General features: G+C 33.6%; 1 protein-coding gene across 7 annotated transcripts in view; it reads left to right on the forward strand.

Annotated features, from left to right (window-relative positions):
- The window catches only part of NBEA (neurobeachin), a 685,632-nt gene that overhangs the window by 341,937 nt on the left and 324,324 nt on the right, over positions 1 to 19,371 (forward strand). For all 7 annotated transcript variants that reach the window (XM_088021800.1, XM_088021804.1, XM_088021803.1 and 4 more), the window contains one exon: positions 17,940 to 18,004. In XM_088021800.1, coding sequence (XP_087877926.1) covers positions 17,940 to 18,004 — 65 coding nt within the window. The remainder of the gene's footprint in view (positions 1 to 17,939; positions 18,005 to 19,371) is intronic.

Below are 19,371 nucleotides of genomic sequence, written 5' to 3' on the forward strand. Positions count from 1 at the left end.
ATTTGGTTGAGGTGCTTTATGTTATTCTATATGTGTGCCTTATTTTCCCATTACATTATTCTGAGTGTATTATGTTCTTTGATGAATAGCAGATTTAGTTTTCAAGTAAACTTTTTTAGGTACTATAATAGTTTCTAATTATTTCCAGATTTTTTTTTTTAGGAAGTCTCCATCAGAGGTACTCCAGGAAAAATTGAGTGATGTTATCCCACAGGATTTCTTTAAGTTTTCCTAAGTAAAGCTTAGCAGATGTCACTTGGATTTTTCTGTGCTTTATCTGTCAATAGAAAATGTTTTATAAATTGAGAAACTTTTATGTAAAACGTAATGTCTCTCAATATTCAAGTACTTTCTGACTTGAAGTACTGATTAAGCAAAAGGTATGCTTAATAAATCATTTTTATTCTCATTGGAAACCCCAAAATGTATAAGTAACATAAAATAGAAGTCAGCCTTCCAAGTGTCTTTAGGATTTGTGTATGAAGTTACTAACATGAATTATTTTGGGTTTTGTTTGTTTTTCTAAATACTTCATATACTTAAGTAAAAAGGACTTTATTGACTTCACTGATGTAATCAAGGCTCTGACCCAGGACTTCTAAACACAGCACTTACAAAAGAACCACAACTGAAGAACAGTCTCCTTCTTCAAATGATTTGGACTTTGAACTTTTAAATTTTTCATTTGTTCTCCAATTTGATAGTTTATTCAGATGGTACAAAGGAAAAAGCCATACTTTTCTTCTAACTATAATAAACCAAAAGAGGGAGGTAAAAAAAAAAAAAAAAAAAAAACATAGATGAATATGGAGACCTAGTAATGCATACTCATTCATGAGTACCAAGTATTGAAAAAAATTTGGATGTGTATAGTGAGATTATAAGTGTAAGAAAACTAGAGATGGACTAGACTTTTTAAAAGCATCTTTGGAAATATGAAATCCTAGTTATCTGATGAAATTATGTCACATTTATTTAGTGACTGCTCTTTTATATTAGCATTGTGATGGTTATTGAAGATTTATTGATAACGTTCTTTCATTTCTAAAAGGAGTCTGGTGTTATCTGTGAAACTTTCCTGTTACATAGCTGAATTTGAAATCAATGACCAAAAAAATGTGACATGATATTTTAAGTTGAATATAATCAGATACTACATATGGATCAAAAAATTGGTCCTATGAAGCAACAATAAGACTTTTGCGGGAAGCTTTATTGAGATAGACGAAAGATGGACCCATTGCAGTTAATGGACTTTCCACACAGCGTAAGCAAGGAAGAAGATTCAGGCTGGGGAAACTGAGCAAAGGTCTGGAGAGAAACAAACCTGTGACATAGGTAGAGTAGTGTCTAGATTCATTTAAAGCACACCAGAAATTACGTAACCATGCAATATATTTATTTGAGTTTAATTTGTGATGTGGGAAGTTAACTCATTTCCAGGCAGTATATGAAACAATCTTTCCTTAGGGATATTTTTTAATATAAATATTGTAGTATGTTAATAGCATAGAATTGAGGTTGATAACAAATTTCTAACTTGTGATTAGCATTGGTTAGTTCCTGGTGTTTGCTTTCACAAGTTCTGCCTCTGTTTTTAGAAGTAATAAAGCCACTGTTTCATTCCTGAATATCTAATAAATCCCTGCCTTTTTCTCTGGACAATGCCTGACCCCAACTTTTATCTCTGGTATAATGTCATCTCAAAGTTAAAGGGGCACATTAGGCATTTAAAGTTTTTTGGAATTGTTATGAATATATCATCTTTCTTACCATAAAGGTTGTAATATGTCTTAAATATAAATAGAAGTTTAGTAGGAAATGGAAAATATAGTGATGCATAAAGATTACTGTCATCTTGGGTTATAATAAAATTATTAGAAAATATGGAGAAAATATATAGTAAAAGTATAGACATTTTGAAGGAAAAAGAAAGACCATATAAGTATGAAATAATCAGAAAATTTCCATTGTATGTGTCTTGGGGAGAATACCTACTGCACAATTGCAACAGGAGGGCAGACTCAACTATCTGTTTACCCAATTATTTATGACATCTCTCAATGAAAATTTAATCAAAAGATTTAAAGAACATACAATTCAAATTACTTTTGATTATTTCCATGTGGTCTTTCATTATTGATTTCTTTTATTTCAACTCCTAGAGAAGTTAGGGAGTATAATAAATTTTGAGTCAATCACTTTTATATTACAGAATATTTATTTTCTAAGCTACCTATACTATATGTGATACTCAAACATGATATAACACTTTCATCCTTGTATATTAATTAATTCATATCCAACCCCAATTGTAAACAGAAGAAAAATGATGATGAACAGGAAGTTCTGAGCTTATCTGTATGTAAATGGTAAAATATGAGAAACAATAGTCCTTTTCTCCTGTCTGAATTCTTATAATTTTACTAAAATTGAGACAAAAAGAAATCAGTAAGCCTTGGCCACCTGTAGAATAATCCTTAAGAGCTATAATTTCTGTAGCAGAGGAGAAAGAATGTAGCATATTCTGAGGTAAACCCATTTCCCTGGGTGACTGAGAGACCACCTCTCTGACCCAAAACCCCTTACCATACTTTGCCACAATATCCACCCCTTTGCTTTCTATTTTGGCATGTTTGTTTTCTGCCATGTCTATTTTTCTGTTTACATTATATAAATTCTTCAGGCATATTACCACAACTTTGAAAAATAACAAAAACAATGTGTATGCATTTCACAGCCCTACCACTATTATACATTTTCTTGCTTTTCGGTGTTGTTTTTTGTTTTGTTTTGTTTTTTTTACTTTCATCCTGTGTATATGTCAACATACTTTATTTTTAAAGCTATTGTGTGATTAGTAATTTTTGGTGTCCTCTTTTTCTTCCATTGTTTAAATAAGTGTAGACTCACAGTAAGTTGCAAAAATAGTGCATAGAGTTCCATGTGTCACAGCATTATTTTACTGTTTCACTGTTACATGCATTCATTTGTGTGAGTATATAGATCAAAGCAATTTCGTTCCTTATACTGATGTAACCACTACCATTACCAAAATATAGAATTGTTATTATTACCTCATATCTTCTCAATTATTTCCAAAATCTTTCTTTCATAAAGCTTTTCTCATTTATGATTATGTGGTTCTAATCACTCCATCATTCCCCTTAGCACTTGATGTACATATATTTATATAGTAAATATAGGTACCTGTTTACATGTTTTAATTGGATGCTCTTACATGTGACACAGGCATGATTGTCTTTGTCCATTTAATTGGAATTCCCTTTAGGATAAGCATCATGTCCAGTATTTCCTCTCTTTTGGAAGCATTCCATTCAGCCAGTGGAGAAAATTAGTTATGTATAGTGTCATCAGTATATTAATATTTGTGGAAAGTATTTTAAATTACAGAATATCTATTTCAAACTATTCAAAAGGAAAGACTTCTTAAGGATGATGCAGAGCCTTAAAGTCTTCCAAGGTTACTTTATGGATGTTATCCATTTCAGTTACACTACAAATTTCACCATAACAAAGTTCATTTTATTTTTCCATTCACCATTATGCCATGCACACCTAACAAACTGTCCAACACATAGTATATATATTTATTATTACTTATTAAGCTAATACGTGACTAAAGAGAAAACACAGTCCCCAGGATGATTTGATATACATACTTATATTTTGGTAAAACATATATAACATAAAGTGTGCTTTTCAGCCATTTTTAAGTGTGCATTTCAGTGGCATTAACTATATTCACAGTGCTGTGTAGCCATTACCATTATTTATTTCCAAGAATTTTCAACACCCCAAACAAAAACTCTGTACCCACTATGCAGTAATTCCCCATATCTCTTTCCCCCAGACTCTGGTACCTCTAATCCACTTTTTATCTCATTGATTTGCCTATTCTCAATATTTTATAGTGGAATTTTATTTGTCCTTTGTGTCTAGTTTATTTCACTCAACATAATGTTTTCAGGGTTCATCCATGTTATAACATGTATCAGAATTTCATTTTTTGATGGTTGAATGATGTTCCATTCTATGTACAGTACCCACATTTTGTTTATCCATTAATCTTTTGATGGACACATGGGTTGTTTACCCCATCTTACTGTTGTGAATAATGCTGCTATATTAGTATTGGTCTACAAGTATCTATTTGAGTTTCTATTTTCAGTTCTTTTAAGCATATACCTAGGAGTAGAATTGTTGAGGCACGTGATAATTCTGTTTAGCATTTTGAGAAACTTCCAATTTTCCATGATGGCAGCACATTTTACATTGGAATGTACAAGGGTTCCAATATCTCCATATCCGCTCCAACCCTTGTTATTTTCTCTTTTTTGTCGTTGTTGTTTTAATATGTTATTCTTGTTTTAATTATGGTCATCCTAGTGAGTGGGAAGTGGTATTTCATTGTGGTTTTGATTTTCATTTCCCTAGTGACTAATGATGTTGAGCATCTTTGCATGCATCTCTTGGCGAATTGTGTATCCTCTTTGGAGAAATGTCTATTCACATCCTTTTCCATTTTCTAATTGAGTTTTTTATTGTTGAGTTTTATGTGTTTTTTATTCTGGATATAAAATCCTTATCAAGTATATGATTTGCAAATATTTTCTCCTGTAGGTTATTTTCATTCTCTTTATAGTGATTTTTGACACACAAAATTTTATGTTTCAGTGATGTCCAGTTTGTTTATTTTTGTTGTTATTGTTGCTTAAACTTTTGGTATCATATTTTTTAACCCATGGCCAAATCCGAGGTCATGCAAATTTTCCACTGTATTTTCTTCTAATAGTTTTAGTTCCTAAATTTGGGTTTTTTATCCATTTGAGTTGCTTTTTATATATGATGTGAGGAGGGATCTAAATTCATTCTTTTGGATGTGGATATCCAGTTTTCCCAGCACCATTTGTTGAAGAGACCATTCTCTTTCCATTGAATGGTCTTGGTACCCGTGTTGAAAATCATTTAAGCGTATATGCCCAAGATGATATCTAATTCAAGAGTAGTTCCTGTACACTAAAAGAAAAACAACTTTAGAATAGTAGAAGGTTAAATAAAATTTGCCCTTACCTCATATTTTCATTACCCAGGAGTGATAACAATTGATCATTGAATGAATATTCTTTCAAACTACATTTCTACATGTAAATGCAAAGTTATTTCTTTTATTATTAGTATAAGCAGAAATTGTTCTTATAGCAGCAATTGTTTACCAATTGCTTTCCCAATTGGTACTCTAGAGCAGCATTGTCTGAAAAAATGAAATGTTGAGTCATGTACAATTGGAATTTTCTAATTACCACATTTAAAAAGGTAAAAATGAAACAGGTGAAATTAATTTTAATAATATATTTTGTTTAACCTAAGTATCACTTCAACATGTGATCAATATAAAAATAATTGAGATTTTATATGCCTGTTTTTTATACTAAGTCTTTCAAATTGGATAGATGTGTGTGAAGACAAACACACACACTTGTGGACTCTTTTATTGTTTTAAATTGGTTTGATGACCTTGTTACTAGCCTATATTAATTATAATGACAAGCAAAATTTTACTCACAAGTAACAGTTACTTGAGGGAACCAACTTTACAAGTCATTGTTCAGAAGTCCAAACACCACACAAGTTTATCAATCATTTAAAATTAATCAGGTATACACTTTATATTTAGAACCCATATCAATTCCTACTAGCTGCATTTCAAGTACTTGTAATAGCCACATGTGAGTAATAGTTGCTATCTTGGTCACCACAGCTCTCCCTTTCATATATGAATATCTGTGCTTTTCTTTGTTTAATATTAATATAGTCCCAAAGTAGAACAAGCTGTTCCAGGATCCCAGAATACTGTAGGTGTCCAAGCAAAAATCAGCTAATTAATTGTGCGTCAAAGATTCTTGCAGTGGGCTAAAAATGATGAGATCTAAGTTTCTACAACACTAACATTCTTATACTGGCTTATACACCTATTGCTACATGATTATTCATGAGTAAACATAAAATATTTAATATAACTGTACATAATTCTGCTTTATGCCAACGAAGCACACCAAGGTCTTAGCATTCAGGATTTAACACTGAAAGTTTCTTCTGTTCATAAGTGGTAACATAGATAACTGGAATAGTGTGATTTATTATTTTACCACGGCATGAATTGAAATCATGTGTGCTACAAATTCAGCATGTGGCAATGAATTAGCCTAAGCAGCAACAAAGCATCAACAGCTCAAAGCAGCATGGTTGTTTTTTATTTATTCTTGAAAATAAGGCAGTTTTTATAATGATCTTTTGTTGTGGGATATAGTATAAGTCTAGGTGGTAGTCTCAAAACATGACTAAGTACAAAGGCCTTAGGGTGTACATCTTGAGAATTATCAAATGTCTATTGTATCATTAGGTTATATATGAACAGTGTTTGAGAAGCTATTCTTGCATAGCTTGGTAATACCCAGCACTTTTATGCCATAGTTGAATACAGTCTGGAGCTCTTATGCTAATGGTATAATTTCCTTTATATTTTACCATATACTTTTCTGAAGTTATAATGTTTTGAGAATTAATCTACTGATACACTAATTCTTAGCTCTAGAAAAATATGACACTCAAAGATCATCAAAAAAGTGATATTAACAGTACAGTGCAACTTAAGAGAAAATAGTAGTACATCAGTCATGACTCAGACATGTGGTAAGCTCTCAGGAAATGAATTTTGTTGAACAAAAGTAAATACCTTTTTCATGATAATTCATGGAAATTAAAGAAAGACAGTCCTTGTTCTTTCATTGATTGCAGACCAGTATAGGATTTTGTTTTATTGTCAAGTTTTAAAAGTTATTGTTCTATCAAACTGATGTTCTTCAAAACCACATTAGCACTAAATCTTAAACTGCATATTTAAATGTATTAAACCCTAATATTTTTTTAAAGATTTTATTTATTTGACAGAAAGAGACACAGCGAGAGAGGGAACACAAACAGGGGGAGTGGGAGAGGGAGAAGCAGGCCTCCCGCCGAGCAGGGAGCCCGATGTGGGGCTCGATCCCATGACCCTGAGATCATGGCCTGAGCTGAAGGCAGATGCCCAATGACTGAGCCACCCAGGTGCCCCAAACCCTAATATTTTAAATGTTGCATATTTGTTTTTAGTTTTTAATTTAAATTTTTATTTTTTTTAATTAAAAAGGCACAAATCTAAAAGTTTATTTTTAAAAATCCTATTCTCAGGGTACCTGATGGCTCAGTTGGTTAAGCATCTGCCTTCAGCTCAGGTCATGATCCCAGGGTCCTGGAATGGAGCCCCGCTTTGGGCTCCCTGCTCAGCAGGGAGTCTGCTTCTCCCTCTCCCTCTGCAGCTCCCCCTGCTTGTGCTCTCGCTCTCTCTGTCAAATAAATAAATAAAACCTTCAAAAAAAATTAAAAAAAAAATCCTATCCTAGCTTTTACTGTTTTCCTACCTAAAGAGAAAATATGAAATATTTCCTCTATTTTTATATTTAATAAAGGTTTCATTTCTTGATGTTTTTCTGATCATTTCCAGTAGCAGATGTTTTCTTACCAAGGAAGAAGTATCCTCAATTTGTTTATTATATATATTCACAGTTATAGAAAAAACTGTTTAAAAAATATCTCGTAAAACAACCTAGATTATTTTTCATTAGAAATACAAGTATATGTGTGTATATATATGTATACACATATACATATATATACATATATACACACACATAAGAATATTTGTAATAAAAAGTTGTGTTAAAAGTATTTACATAATTTAGTGATCTCTTAGGATCCAGGGAAACCTTTTTATATGATACACCAACTTTTAGTAACCAACTAGATGTATTTCCATATTACCTAATGGTTTTTCTGTGGTTGACATTCATATCAATAATCTCTTTAAGATTAATTATTCACTTCTTAGATCCACTTTTACCTATAATGCTTTTAGTAAGATCACAAAAATAAGCAATGAAAATGAAAACAAATGATACACTGAATACTTGCATGTTTATTTTCATTAGTTTATTTTTGTATACATTGAAAACATGACTTATGTCTGGTTTTCTCTATATATAGTATATTTTTACTTCAGTCCTTATACTTACTAATTTCTCTAACTTACTGCAGAGAATTAATAAGCATGCCAGTTATAATGAACATTCACTAGAAAAATTTTTGAGGCACTTGCCAACTTTTAATGGCCATTAATGATAAGTAGACATTAAGGATATAGCAAGTAAAAAATCAGTTCTGGAGTTCCTGAAGATAAGGTCTCAATTTAACCTCTCTTTTTTACTTTGAAATATTTTCTATATTTTCAAAGATTTTGAGATGGATTGAGTCTCTAAGGACATTAAGTTGGTTTACCTAATTGTATACAAAGCCAAAGGGAATGAGAAATATGCATTGAGCTGAAATAGATGGGAAAAAAAAATTATGTCCTGTGTCTGAGATTTCTACTAGGTCATCTAACTACCATGAAGTGATTATTGAAGAGAACATAGGGATTTCATTGTCATCCTTCTGGAACCTATTTGTCTTCAAAGTGTTTAGTTTCAAAGGATCCTTAACTTGATATCCAATTCTCTGAAAAAATCCTTCATCTTGAGGAAATTTTATGCATCCAAACAGAAGAGTTAAAAAATTATGACAAAACTGTCTAAAGACTGGGCAGATCTCTGCAGGCACTCAAACCCAGTTTAGTATGTTTCCCATGAAGACAAAAATTTGATGCCTACTTTTAATTTACACCTTCTCTTTTTTTTCAGTAGTTGAATGAGTGCATGTCTGTGTGCGTGTGTGTGTGCGTGTGTGTGTTTTCTTAAATGGCAGAAGACGTTCTGGAATGATTTGTAGACACAATTTTAAAGTACACTTTTTTCCCTGTCATTGCCAAAAGATTGTCTTCGTGACGATAAGTTATTATCCCTTTTGTACATTCTCATGTATCCATTTCCCTTGTTTTAAGTAATTTCTCTAAGTCTGCATGTCAGAGAGAATTGTTAGAAAGCTAAGATAGTGATTAAAGTATCTTCCCTGTCCAGCTATATCTCATTTATCAACTCTCAACGTAGTTTATATGTCCGTAACCACAACACTTAGTTCCTTTCTATGCTAAGTACTTTTCTTGTCATTCTTTCAATATTTTACCTAATTATTCTTTAGAAACTCATAGAATCGGTTACATAGTAATGTACATTTAAGAAACACTTTTTGGTGTGTCTGGGTGGCTGAGACAGTTAAGTGTCCAACTCTTGGTTTTGGCTCAGGTCATGATCTCAGGGCCATGAGATTGAGCCCCTCGTCAGACTTCTTGCTCAGCGTGGAGTCTGCCTGGGATTCTCTATCCCTCTTCCTCTCTCTCTCTCTCAATTTCTTTCTCTCTCTCTCAATAAATAAATCTTTAACAAAACCCACTTTTTGAAATGCAAAATCAAATGTGCATCAACGTAAAGGTATATGATCATCGCCTAGCATCATTCGTTACTCACATTTTTTTACAGTCACTATAAGTTAACACTTTCAGTCTTACAAAAATACCATTTGTGGGAATGAAATGCCGTGTCAGTTGAAAAGGACCTTTGTAATGGTGTTATTTTAGAGATGTGGATACTTCAATGATTATGGTGTAAATTATGATGTAATTATGATGCAATAATATACTATTTTACAGACTAGTAGAAGGAAATTTAAATAATTGAACAACTTGAAGGAAAATATATACATCACCTCATGATTAAATTACTCTCTGCTTGCAAGTTAAGCACTTTGAGGTTTTTATGTGTGCAGTCTTGTTCTAAGAGGAAGATGACCTAAGTCAGTGGTTGTCAACACTGACTTTACATCAAAATAATTTGGGAACCTTTAGAATACCAATGCCTGGGCCCTATCCTTAGAGATTATTCTGTTATGATTGGTACTTTTTAACAACTCCCCTGTTGATTCTTTTGTTCAACCAGATTGAGAACCATAAATTTAAGTGATACCCTTGATTTGGGAGGATTAAATTCAGTTCAACAACAAAAATACATTGATTTTGTACAGTATGCCAGACACTTGCTACTTAGTAGGTATGCACAGTTAAATAAAACAAGATTCCTCCTGGGACGCCTGGGTGGCTCAGTTGATTAAGCGTCTGCCCTGGGCTCAGCTCATGACCCCAGTGTCCTGGGATCGAGTCCCGCATCAGGCTCCTTGCTCAGCAGGGACCCTGCTTCTCCCTCTGCCTGTGCACGCTCTCTCTCTGACAAATAAATAAATAAAATCTTAAAAAAAAAAAAACAAGATCCTTCCTTTCATTAACGAATTTATGATCTAGTGGGGAGACGTGTGTGAGTAAATCACTACAAAATATAAGTAATTATATTTCAGATGGAATATTTTCTGATTAACGAAAGTATTAATCATTGAGAAAATAATGATCTAGGATTGATCCCATTTCGCATTTCCAAGGTTTTAAAATAATCATTTATTTTTACACATTTTAAGATTTATTGCTTTGTCAGGGCACCTGGATGGTTCAGTCAGTTAAGCTTCTGCCTTCAGCTCAGGTCATGATCCCAGGATCCTGGGATCAAGTCCTGTGCCAGGCTTCCTGATCAGTGGGGAGCCTGCTTCTCCCTCTCCCTCCACCCCTCACCCCACTCACTGCTTGTGCTCTCTCTCTGTCTCAAATAAATAAATAAAACCTTAAGAAAAAGGTTTATTGTTTTGCCAACATAAACTATTGTTACAAGTTATGCTTTTCCTATAGGATACTTTTTCCTTCACATTCCAGTTTTTTCTTTGCACTTCTATGTTTTTGTTTACTATTCAGTACTGGGTACCATATTTTACTGAGTTTGGAATTTTAAAATGAAGTTGCCCAAATAATTATTGGTGCTTTTACAACTGTCATTCAGAAATTATTAAATAAGCTTTAAAAATACATTCAATCCTGACATTTTCTGAGAGGGAAAATATACTTCATCTTGTGAGGAATATTTGTTATCCTCTTTTCTCTCTCTCATTTAGTTTTCTTTTTAAGTGGTTGAAAGAAAAAATTCTGTGTTTTCCTCATTGCCTATGGAATCTGTTTGTTTAAAATTCACCAAAACCAGGAGAGACTGAAGTCTCATGCTAAATTCCAGACAACCACTGATGCAAACATGTTTAAAATTTCTAGTTTTAGTACTATTTGTATGGCTTAGGTCATTACTTCTCCAACTCTTCTATTGAAGCAGCCCCTTGGGATGCAGCATAGTTGGGAGGAGTGGAAAGGGTAGCATAACTGTACCCTATGCAACCCACTGGAAGCACAAACATTATATGTTCTTCTGTTTTAGAATTCATATTCATATTATTCCTATATTACTCATAATTTTGAATTAAATTACTTGACTTTTTTTTCCCCTCAGATGCCAGAGAGATTACTGTGTATATCCTGGGACTTAGTTTATCTCCTGCCTCGGACTTTTATATTTCCTACCACAATCTGGAAATTGAAAACCTTAAACCCTCTTAAAGAAAGACAATTGGTAACATTTTTGTGACCTCACAAATTGTTAATATTAGTTAATATGGTTAACAGAAATTGACTTGATAAATTGAAATTATGTAAATTGGTTATGATAGTTACTGAGGAATTTTGAAAGCCTTTAGAAGTTGAATTATACTCTTCTAACATTGGATGGAATCCACTTTGACCCTTACTTCGGTCAAAGCCTGCAGAATTACTCTTTATTCCCATTCATAACATGTTAATGTATGACCCAGTAGTCTTCTACAGTAGGGAAGAAAATACTCAAATTTGGCTAGCAAATAACTAATAGACCCTAGAAAAAAGATAATAGGGAATATAGTATTTCTTAAATTTTATTCATAGGATTTTTTTTCTTTGTTTTCCATCCAATGTCACTAAACTAATAGAATTGACCTCTCATTGCCTTAATGCTGTAGTATAGTCATTGTAGAAATTAGATCATTTATTTCTTCTGGCCCATTAGTTACTATAAATGAATAAAATGTGGCTCCTCCTTCAAAGATGCAGTACCTAAGATCTAATCGTATAAGGTGCACATAAAACATATAAAGAGTAAATTGGGGTTTAGAGACATACAGAAAAATACTTTTAAGCTAGCTAGTGTTGAACTCCATATTGGAAATTTGGTATCTCAGTTTATGTTGTTTTAAAATTGTGTCACATAACTATATGGTATCTACTTACATCTGAGGGAAGAAAAGCAGGATAATCAGAAGTGACAGAAGAGCAAGATAGAGCCTATTATGTGAGCTCTGAATTAGGTAAGAATTTTGAGAAAAGAGCAACTCTCCCTTCAGCCTTTCTGAGGAAGAAGTTGAACTCAAATAACAAAGCCTGTCAATAGCATTACATTGTCATCAAACAAACTCGGGAATTATATTGCCTGCTTATAAAATATAAAAACAACTCTGACATCAAAAATATATACATGACAATGATAAGTTTTCATTCAAAATTTTTTACTCTCTGTAATCTGATAAAATTAACTATCTCCACCTTGGCTGCCAACAGTGTTCCAGACAATGGCTGCATTGTCGGTCTGGCTCCCAGAGTGAGGCTGATGATGATGCAGAGGGGAACACCTGCAATGGACCTGGAGCATTAGCAGAAATACATCTTTGTTGTTAGGTCCCTGAGGTTCAGTAATTGTCAGAGCGTAATCTTGTCTCTCCTGTGGGAGAGACACCCTCGTTTTGGCAGAGTACACCATCACTAGGTTCTGGAAAGAGAGTGGATGAAAAACACATGTTTATGCATGTCTGAAACTAGTCTATCCTCAGACGTTATGGAGAGTTTGGGTGGATATTGTGTTCGGAGTGTTATGTTCTCCATAACTGTGTGAGCAGTGTTTCCTTTCCTTCCCTTTTCTAGCTTTACTGTTGAGAAGTTTAGTTTCATTCTTATTCTTGATTCTTTGTACAAACTTTTTTGTTCCTGTTAGCCTTTTCCTTAACCCTCATGTTAAGGAAAATTTTATGATAATGTGCTTTGCTGGGGGTTTTATGTCAGATTTTTCACTTCTGGGAACAGTTTTAAATTTATTTGATAATTTCCTGTCTTTCACGTTCCCCTTTCACTCTTCACCATTCACTCTTTCTACAATTCCTACTCAGTGGATATGGTCTTTCCATTGGAGAACCTCCAATTTCCTTATTTATTTTTGTTGTTGTTGTTACTGTTGTTGCTTCCCTTTATCTTTTTGTTGGCACCTTCTGTACTTTTGGGAAATGTTTGTGACTTTTAAGCTTTCTTTTCTTGATGTTTGCAATATCTTCACATATCTCAACCATGTAATCACAGATTTTTTTTTTCTGTTTCAGTCTCTCTTTTCCAGGTTGCCTTTTTTGTTGTGTTGTTGTTGTTCCTGGTATTTCTTTTGTACTCTTGTTTTGGTCTGTGTCTTTCATGTCAGGTTGCCAGCTCTAGGTAATGACTTCAAAAGTGATATTAGTAGCTTAGGCACCAGCTCTTATGCCAACTCTAGCACCAGCTCCAGTACCTGTGGTGTTTGGGCCAGCTCTTGAACAAGCTCTAGAGCTTCACACAGCTCTGGGTCCTCCTCCATCTCCAGAGCTGAAAGCAGTGCCAGCTCTGGAACTAGAATCAGCTCCAGACCAGCTCCAGAGCAGAGCTAGAGCCAGCTCCAGGGATAGAGGGAGTTCCATCATTAACTGCAGCACTGGCTCCAGCAGCAACTGCAGAGCTGAGGGCAATTCCAGAACTCATCCTAGCAGCAGCTCTGGAGCTAGAGCCACCTTGTGCACTGGCTCCAGAAATAGTGCTAGGGCTAGCTGCAGAGCTATAGCTAACTCCAGCCTGAGCACTCCTACTGACTCCAGACTTAGTGGCAGCTCCAGCTCTAGCTCTAGCCCCGGAGCTACTATCAGCTCCAGCTCTAGGCTCTAGGGTCATTTCTGTCACCAATTTTCATACCAGGTCTGGCAACAGTGCCAGACTTAAAGTCAGCCCAGAACTAGAGTTAGTTCAATGACCAGCTCTAGCACTGGAGCCAGATTTGACATCAGCTCTAGAGCTGGGTCTAGCTACACGTCTAGTGCCAACTCCATTCCCATATCCACCACCAGCATCAGAGGTGGTCAGCTCCAGACCTAGAGTCGGCTCAGCCACCAGCTCCTGTGCCAGTTCTGAGCTACAGCCAGTGCAGCTCTAGCTTTCTGTCCCCCCTCGTGGAATGGCATCTTTTTTGGTTTTGTTTGTTTTGTTTTGTTTTTTTGTACTTCTCAATTTATGTTTCATACACTTGTGGTTTACCATATTTTGTGTTTTACAATTCACATACAATAAAATCCTTAATCATTAAAAAAGAGAACGTTAGGGCGCCTGGGTAGCTCAGTTGGTTAAGCGACTGCCTTCGGCTCAGGTCATGATCCTGGAATCCCAGGATCGAGTCCCGCATCGGGCTCCCTGCTCGGCAGGGAGTCTGCTTCTCCCTCTGACCCTATCCCCTCTGATGTGCTCTCTCTCTCTCATTCTCTCTCTCTCAAATAAATAAATAAAATCTTTAAAAAAAAAAAAAAGAATGTTAGTGATTAAAGGGTCTTATTCGCATGTTTTTGTTTTGATGAGCCAGTGGAATAAGTGAATTATTTTCTTTTAAATGGTGCTATATTATTTTGCTACTATTCTTAAATTTTGTTAGATCTTTTCTTATTTGTTAATGGCTTCTTTTTCTAATCTTAAAAATACAAATGATTCCCAAAATTCAGGCAGACCTAGGTCTTTTGATCCTCTTTCTGATTCTTCTTCTCTTTTTTTAAATTTTTTATTTAAATTCAATTTAATCAACATATAGCATATTATTAGTTTCAGAGGTAAAATTTAGAGATTCATCAGTTGCATATAACACCCAGTGCTCATTCCATCTTTAGCGACTTTTGCCTGATGGTCTGCCTTAATATTTTTATGCAAGTAATTCCAGATTCCACATTCCATTTTGATATACCATATCACTCTAAATCCAACAAATATGAACCTGTGATTTTCCTCAAATGTGTACCCTTCTTATTTTCATAATATTACCATTCTTCCTGTCATTCATGCTAAAAACTTAAACCTTATATTGTTCCACTTTTTTGCTTTAACCCTTAAATCCAATTTCTCATCCAGTCCTGACATCTCTTCCTTGTATCGTCTCTTAATTTCCATTTCCCTATTCAAAATACCAGTGGAATGTAGGCCCTTATTGTTTCTCTTCTAGAAAGGCATATAAAACAATCTTCTACTGTTTCCTCTTGTTCAAAAATGACAAATTACTCTTCTAAAACACATATTTCTTGAATGAAGTCTTGCAGTCACACACTTTCATTGGCTTTCTCATCCTTTAAACTCTAATGTCCTTGACTTGGCTCAGACTTATTTCTGCTGTTCCTTTATCAAAGATTGCAAATTAGTGTCTCATGGGCTGAGGCACCTCACTGATATCTTTTGTTTGATCTTTGATCTGAAGAGAGTTTTCAAAACATTTTACTCTATGATAGTTTAGACACAGTATAATTTGGGATGCATATGTAATACCTGAATATGTATTTCAAGAAGATTGAAATATCTTCTTGAAAAATCCCATGCATATTAAAGTTTCTGCTGATAAAAGAGCCTTGGTGTACAAACAGTATCATAAAGAAAATCACGTTTAAGAAGTTGTAAGAATTTATTCTTCAGAGTGTCATGGTTCTTGTTGTATAAGAGTCAGTTTTCTCTTTCAGGTGATACCACAGTAAATGTCAAGTATTCCTGAGAAATCTGCACATTTTTTGGGATATTGGTTTGCAGTAAATATAAGATATATAGTGGGAATATACAAAATATATAAAAGGATAGTAATATAAACCATTTTATTAAAATACAGGAAAAAGGGTTCCCTATAATTATTTTCAATAGAAATGATTTTAAAGTTTTAATAAGCACTGTAAAATGCAATAGTGATCTTGTCATTTAGATGAATTTTCGTTAAAGGTAGAAAATTTCGTTAAATTTTCTAAATATATTATTTATTATCTAAAATAAATTTTCTAAATAAGAAAATTTAATTTCGTTAAAGGTAGAAGAAGTTTGATAGCTAACAGTGGCTTTCCTAAAACCATTTAGCAAACCATAGAACCATTTAGGCCTTTATAAGATCATTACTGTCCCCAGGCTTCCACATCTCTTTTCCCAAGTTGTTGATTCTCCTGGTGGGGAAATGTAGATTCATGATGCATTCTTCTGTAATTCTTCACAGATTTACTTCGAGCAGAAAATATTCACAAGGGTGCTTGGGTGGCTCAGTTGGTTAAGCAACTGCCTTTGGCTCAGGTCATGATCCTGGAGTCCCAGGATCGAGTCCCGCATTGGGCTCCCTGCTCAGCAGGGAGTCTGCTTCTCCCTCTGACCTACCTCCCTCTCATGCTCTCTCTCTACCATTCTCTCTCTCTCTCAATAAATAAATAAAAATCTTTAAAAAAATATTTACAAGCCAAGTACCTACTTTTGGGGACCACATTTATTCTCTGTATATATGCAAAGCTTTAAAAAGGCAATATGATCAAGAGTAGAGGGAAAGGTTGACATGGAGACTATTTTTTGTGAAGCTGAATTTGTGGCAAGTCAGCTGACTACCTCGGTGTATAGCAACTTAGTAGTAGGAAAATCATGGAGAAAAAAATTCTATAGATGAGTGATATGAGTGATCAATAGGGATTTTTTTATGAAATGTATTAAGGAAGCATTTATTTATAGTACTATTGAAAGGGATGTGATTTTTAATTCAAAAAATGCAATTTACCAGCTATATAAAAAAGCAAAAAATCGGAGGGGGAGATGAACCATGAGAGACTATGGACTCTGAGAAACAAACTAGGGTTTTAGAGGGGAGGGGGGTGGGGGGATGGGTTAGCCTGGTGAAGGGTATTAAAGAGGGTACGTACTGCTTGGAGCACTGGGTGTTATACGCAAACAATGAATCATGGAACAGTACATCAAAAACTAAAGAGGGCATGTACTGAATGGAGCACTGAGTGTTATACACAATGAATCATGGAACAGTACATCAAAAACTAATGATGCAATGCATGGTGATTAACATAACATAATAAAATTAAATTAAATTTAAAAAAAGCAAAAAATTGAAATTACTAGAATAAACCAATACCCCTTCAAAAAATGGTTAAGGCATATTCTAAATATGCCATTGGAAGAGTACAAAATAAGCAATATGCTTTCCTAATCCAAAACACTATTTAATAATCACAAATTTATAATGATGACACTGTGGAACTGCCAAATTCACAAATATATTCTCATCTAGATTAGCAAAGAGAGGTTACATTCGGATATAGTTTTAATATTGTTTTCTCCCCCCTTTTTTTTCAAATTCAAAAGAATTCATTTGTAACCTTTTTTTCTACATACTTTTCAGTCACGTGTAATGCACGTGTGTAACTAGAACATTTAATTTCAAATCAATTTAAATATGTTGTATATATTTCTGATTTTTGTTTTACAGTCTCAATGAAAAAAATCTCTATATTCAGGCCTAATGTTTTCTTTCCAAATGTTGCTAGTGCTTGTATAGTTGCATGAGTAGTTATTTGGTTTTTTTTGGAAGGAAGCTTTGTGCTGAGAGCCTTCTGTACCTGTGTCATATTTTTTATCTCAGTCTGCATCAAGCCTGAGATTTACTGGGAATTCAAAAGCACCTTATAAACTAAGTGATACAGAGCTACTTTGAAAATTTGGTTTTCTTACAAAATAACACTTGTTAAAAATATTTTTAAAAGATTTAGAAATGATATCACATGGAAGTTGTTAACAACATCAACATGATCCTTAAACCAGATGTTACTTTTGTTTACATGCTCATTTTTCTTATACTTGGTTTGGTTTCTCCTTTTAGGAATGGCAGAATTCTATTCAGAAGAATGCAGGACTTGCATTTATTGAACTCATCAATGAAGGAAGGTAATTAATTTTACAATTTTTAGACAATTAGTCCATGTACATTTTATTCCGCTAGGCAACTGCTCTCCTACCATCTGTTCTAAAAATGACTAAGAAAATATACTTGAGTTAAATAATTTATCACAGAGCTAATTAAACTTAAAAGGAACAAAGTTTAAGATATAAATCATATTTATTTTAGGGTGGGGAAAAGCATCTATGAACTAAAGGAACAAACTTTATAAGGTTTTTGTGAGATTTGAGCCCCATCCTACTGAGCAGTAAAGTTGTTTAACACAGATCAAGTGAACCCAGCCTGCAGTCCCATCTGCCACTCCATCTGTTTTCAAAGCTTTGCTCAGTGTTCACTGCCTCAGCCCATCTCAGTTCATGAGAAGTAGTTTTATCTGAACATATCATGCTCTCGGATACCCAACTGAAAATGTGAAGAATGTTAAACATGGGGAATAGAACAGTCAGGTTAGGAATTCATATATTCCATTGTTAAAATGATGCTGTAAGTAAATTTGTGTTTGAGCTCATTATTGTATTTATCACTTTAGGATAAACAATTGTTCACTGTGATTTTTCCAATACTTTATTGGCAGTGGATACATTGAGACAGATGTTAAGTGTCACCATTTTGAGATGTATAGCTTATGTCAGCCAACAACCTGCATCCTTTACAATGCTTTTCTATATTCTTTGGAAAACAGTGATCTATTTATTTCTTATTTGAAACTGTATTTAACTAAATTGATGATAAGGGACTAATGTTTACTGTATATAAAACTCTTTATCCAGGGAAGTGTCATGAAAGAATATTTTACAATATATTCCTTGAAAATTAGTTTATATATGGTAATGAAACCCATTTAAAAAAAATTAAATGCAGTTTAGTATTCCTTTTTAGTAATAGTTTTTTCCCATAATTCAGAGACATAACCTCTGTTTTTATAATTCATTTTATTATATATTTTTCATTTACATATTCTATAACTGAATTATTTTTAGTCATAATAACACATCTCTAAAAGTTAAAATAAATTTTACATTCACTGCAAAGCAAAAGATGCAGGAAAATATCAGTTTTCTTTTATAACAAATATTAATTTTACATAGTAACGTACTGTAGTTCTTACAAAACTTTGTTGTGATAAGAATTGATAATAATTATTATCCATCTTAAGGCAATGAAAAATAGAAAAAAAATATTGCCCAGACTATTCATTTTCATATCAGTTATAGAAATCTCTCAATTCACATACATGCTAATTTTGTCAATTTGTTTCAACTGTGAAGGAAAAAACAAAAATTATCTTGTCATCAGTAAGTCTCTGAAGAGTTAATATAATTGAATCTTTAGCACTTAAGATTATAGTTATTGT

Source organism: Eumetopias jubatus, unplaced genomic scaffold, assembly GCF_037043125.1.
Source record: "Eumetopias jubatus isolate StellerSeaLion01/CBP00866 unplaced genomic scaffold, mEumJub1_p1.0 scaffold_3, whole genome shotgun sequence".
Lineage (NCBI taxonomy): Eukaryota > Metazoa > Chordata > Mammalia > Carnivora > Otariidae > Eumetopias > Eumetopias jubatus.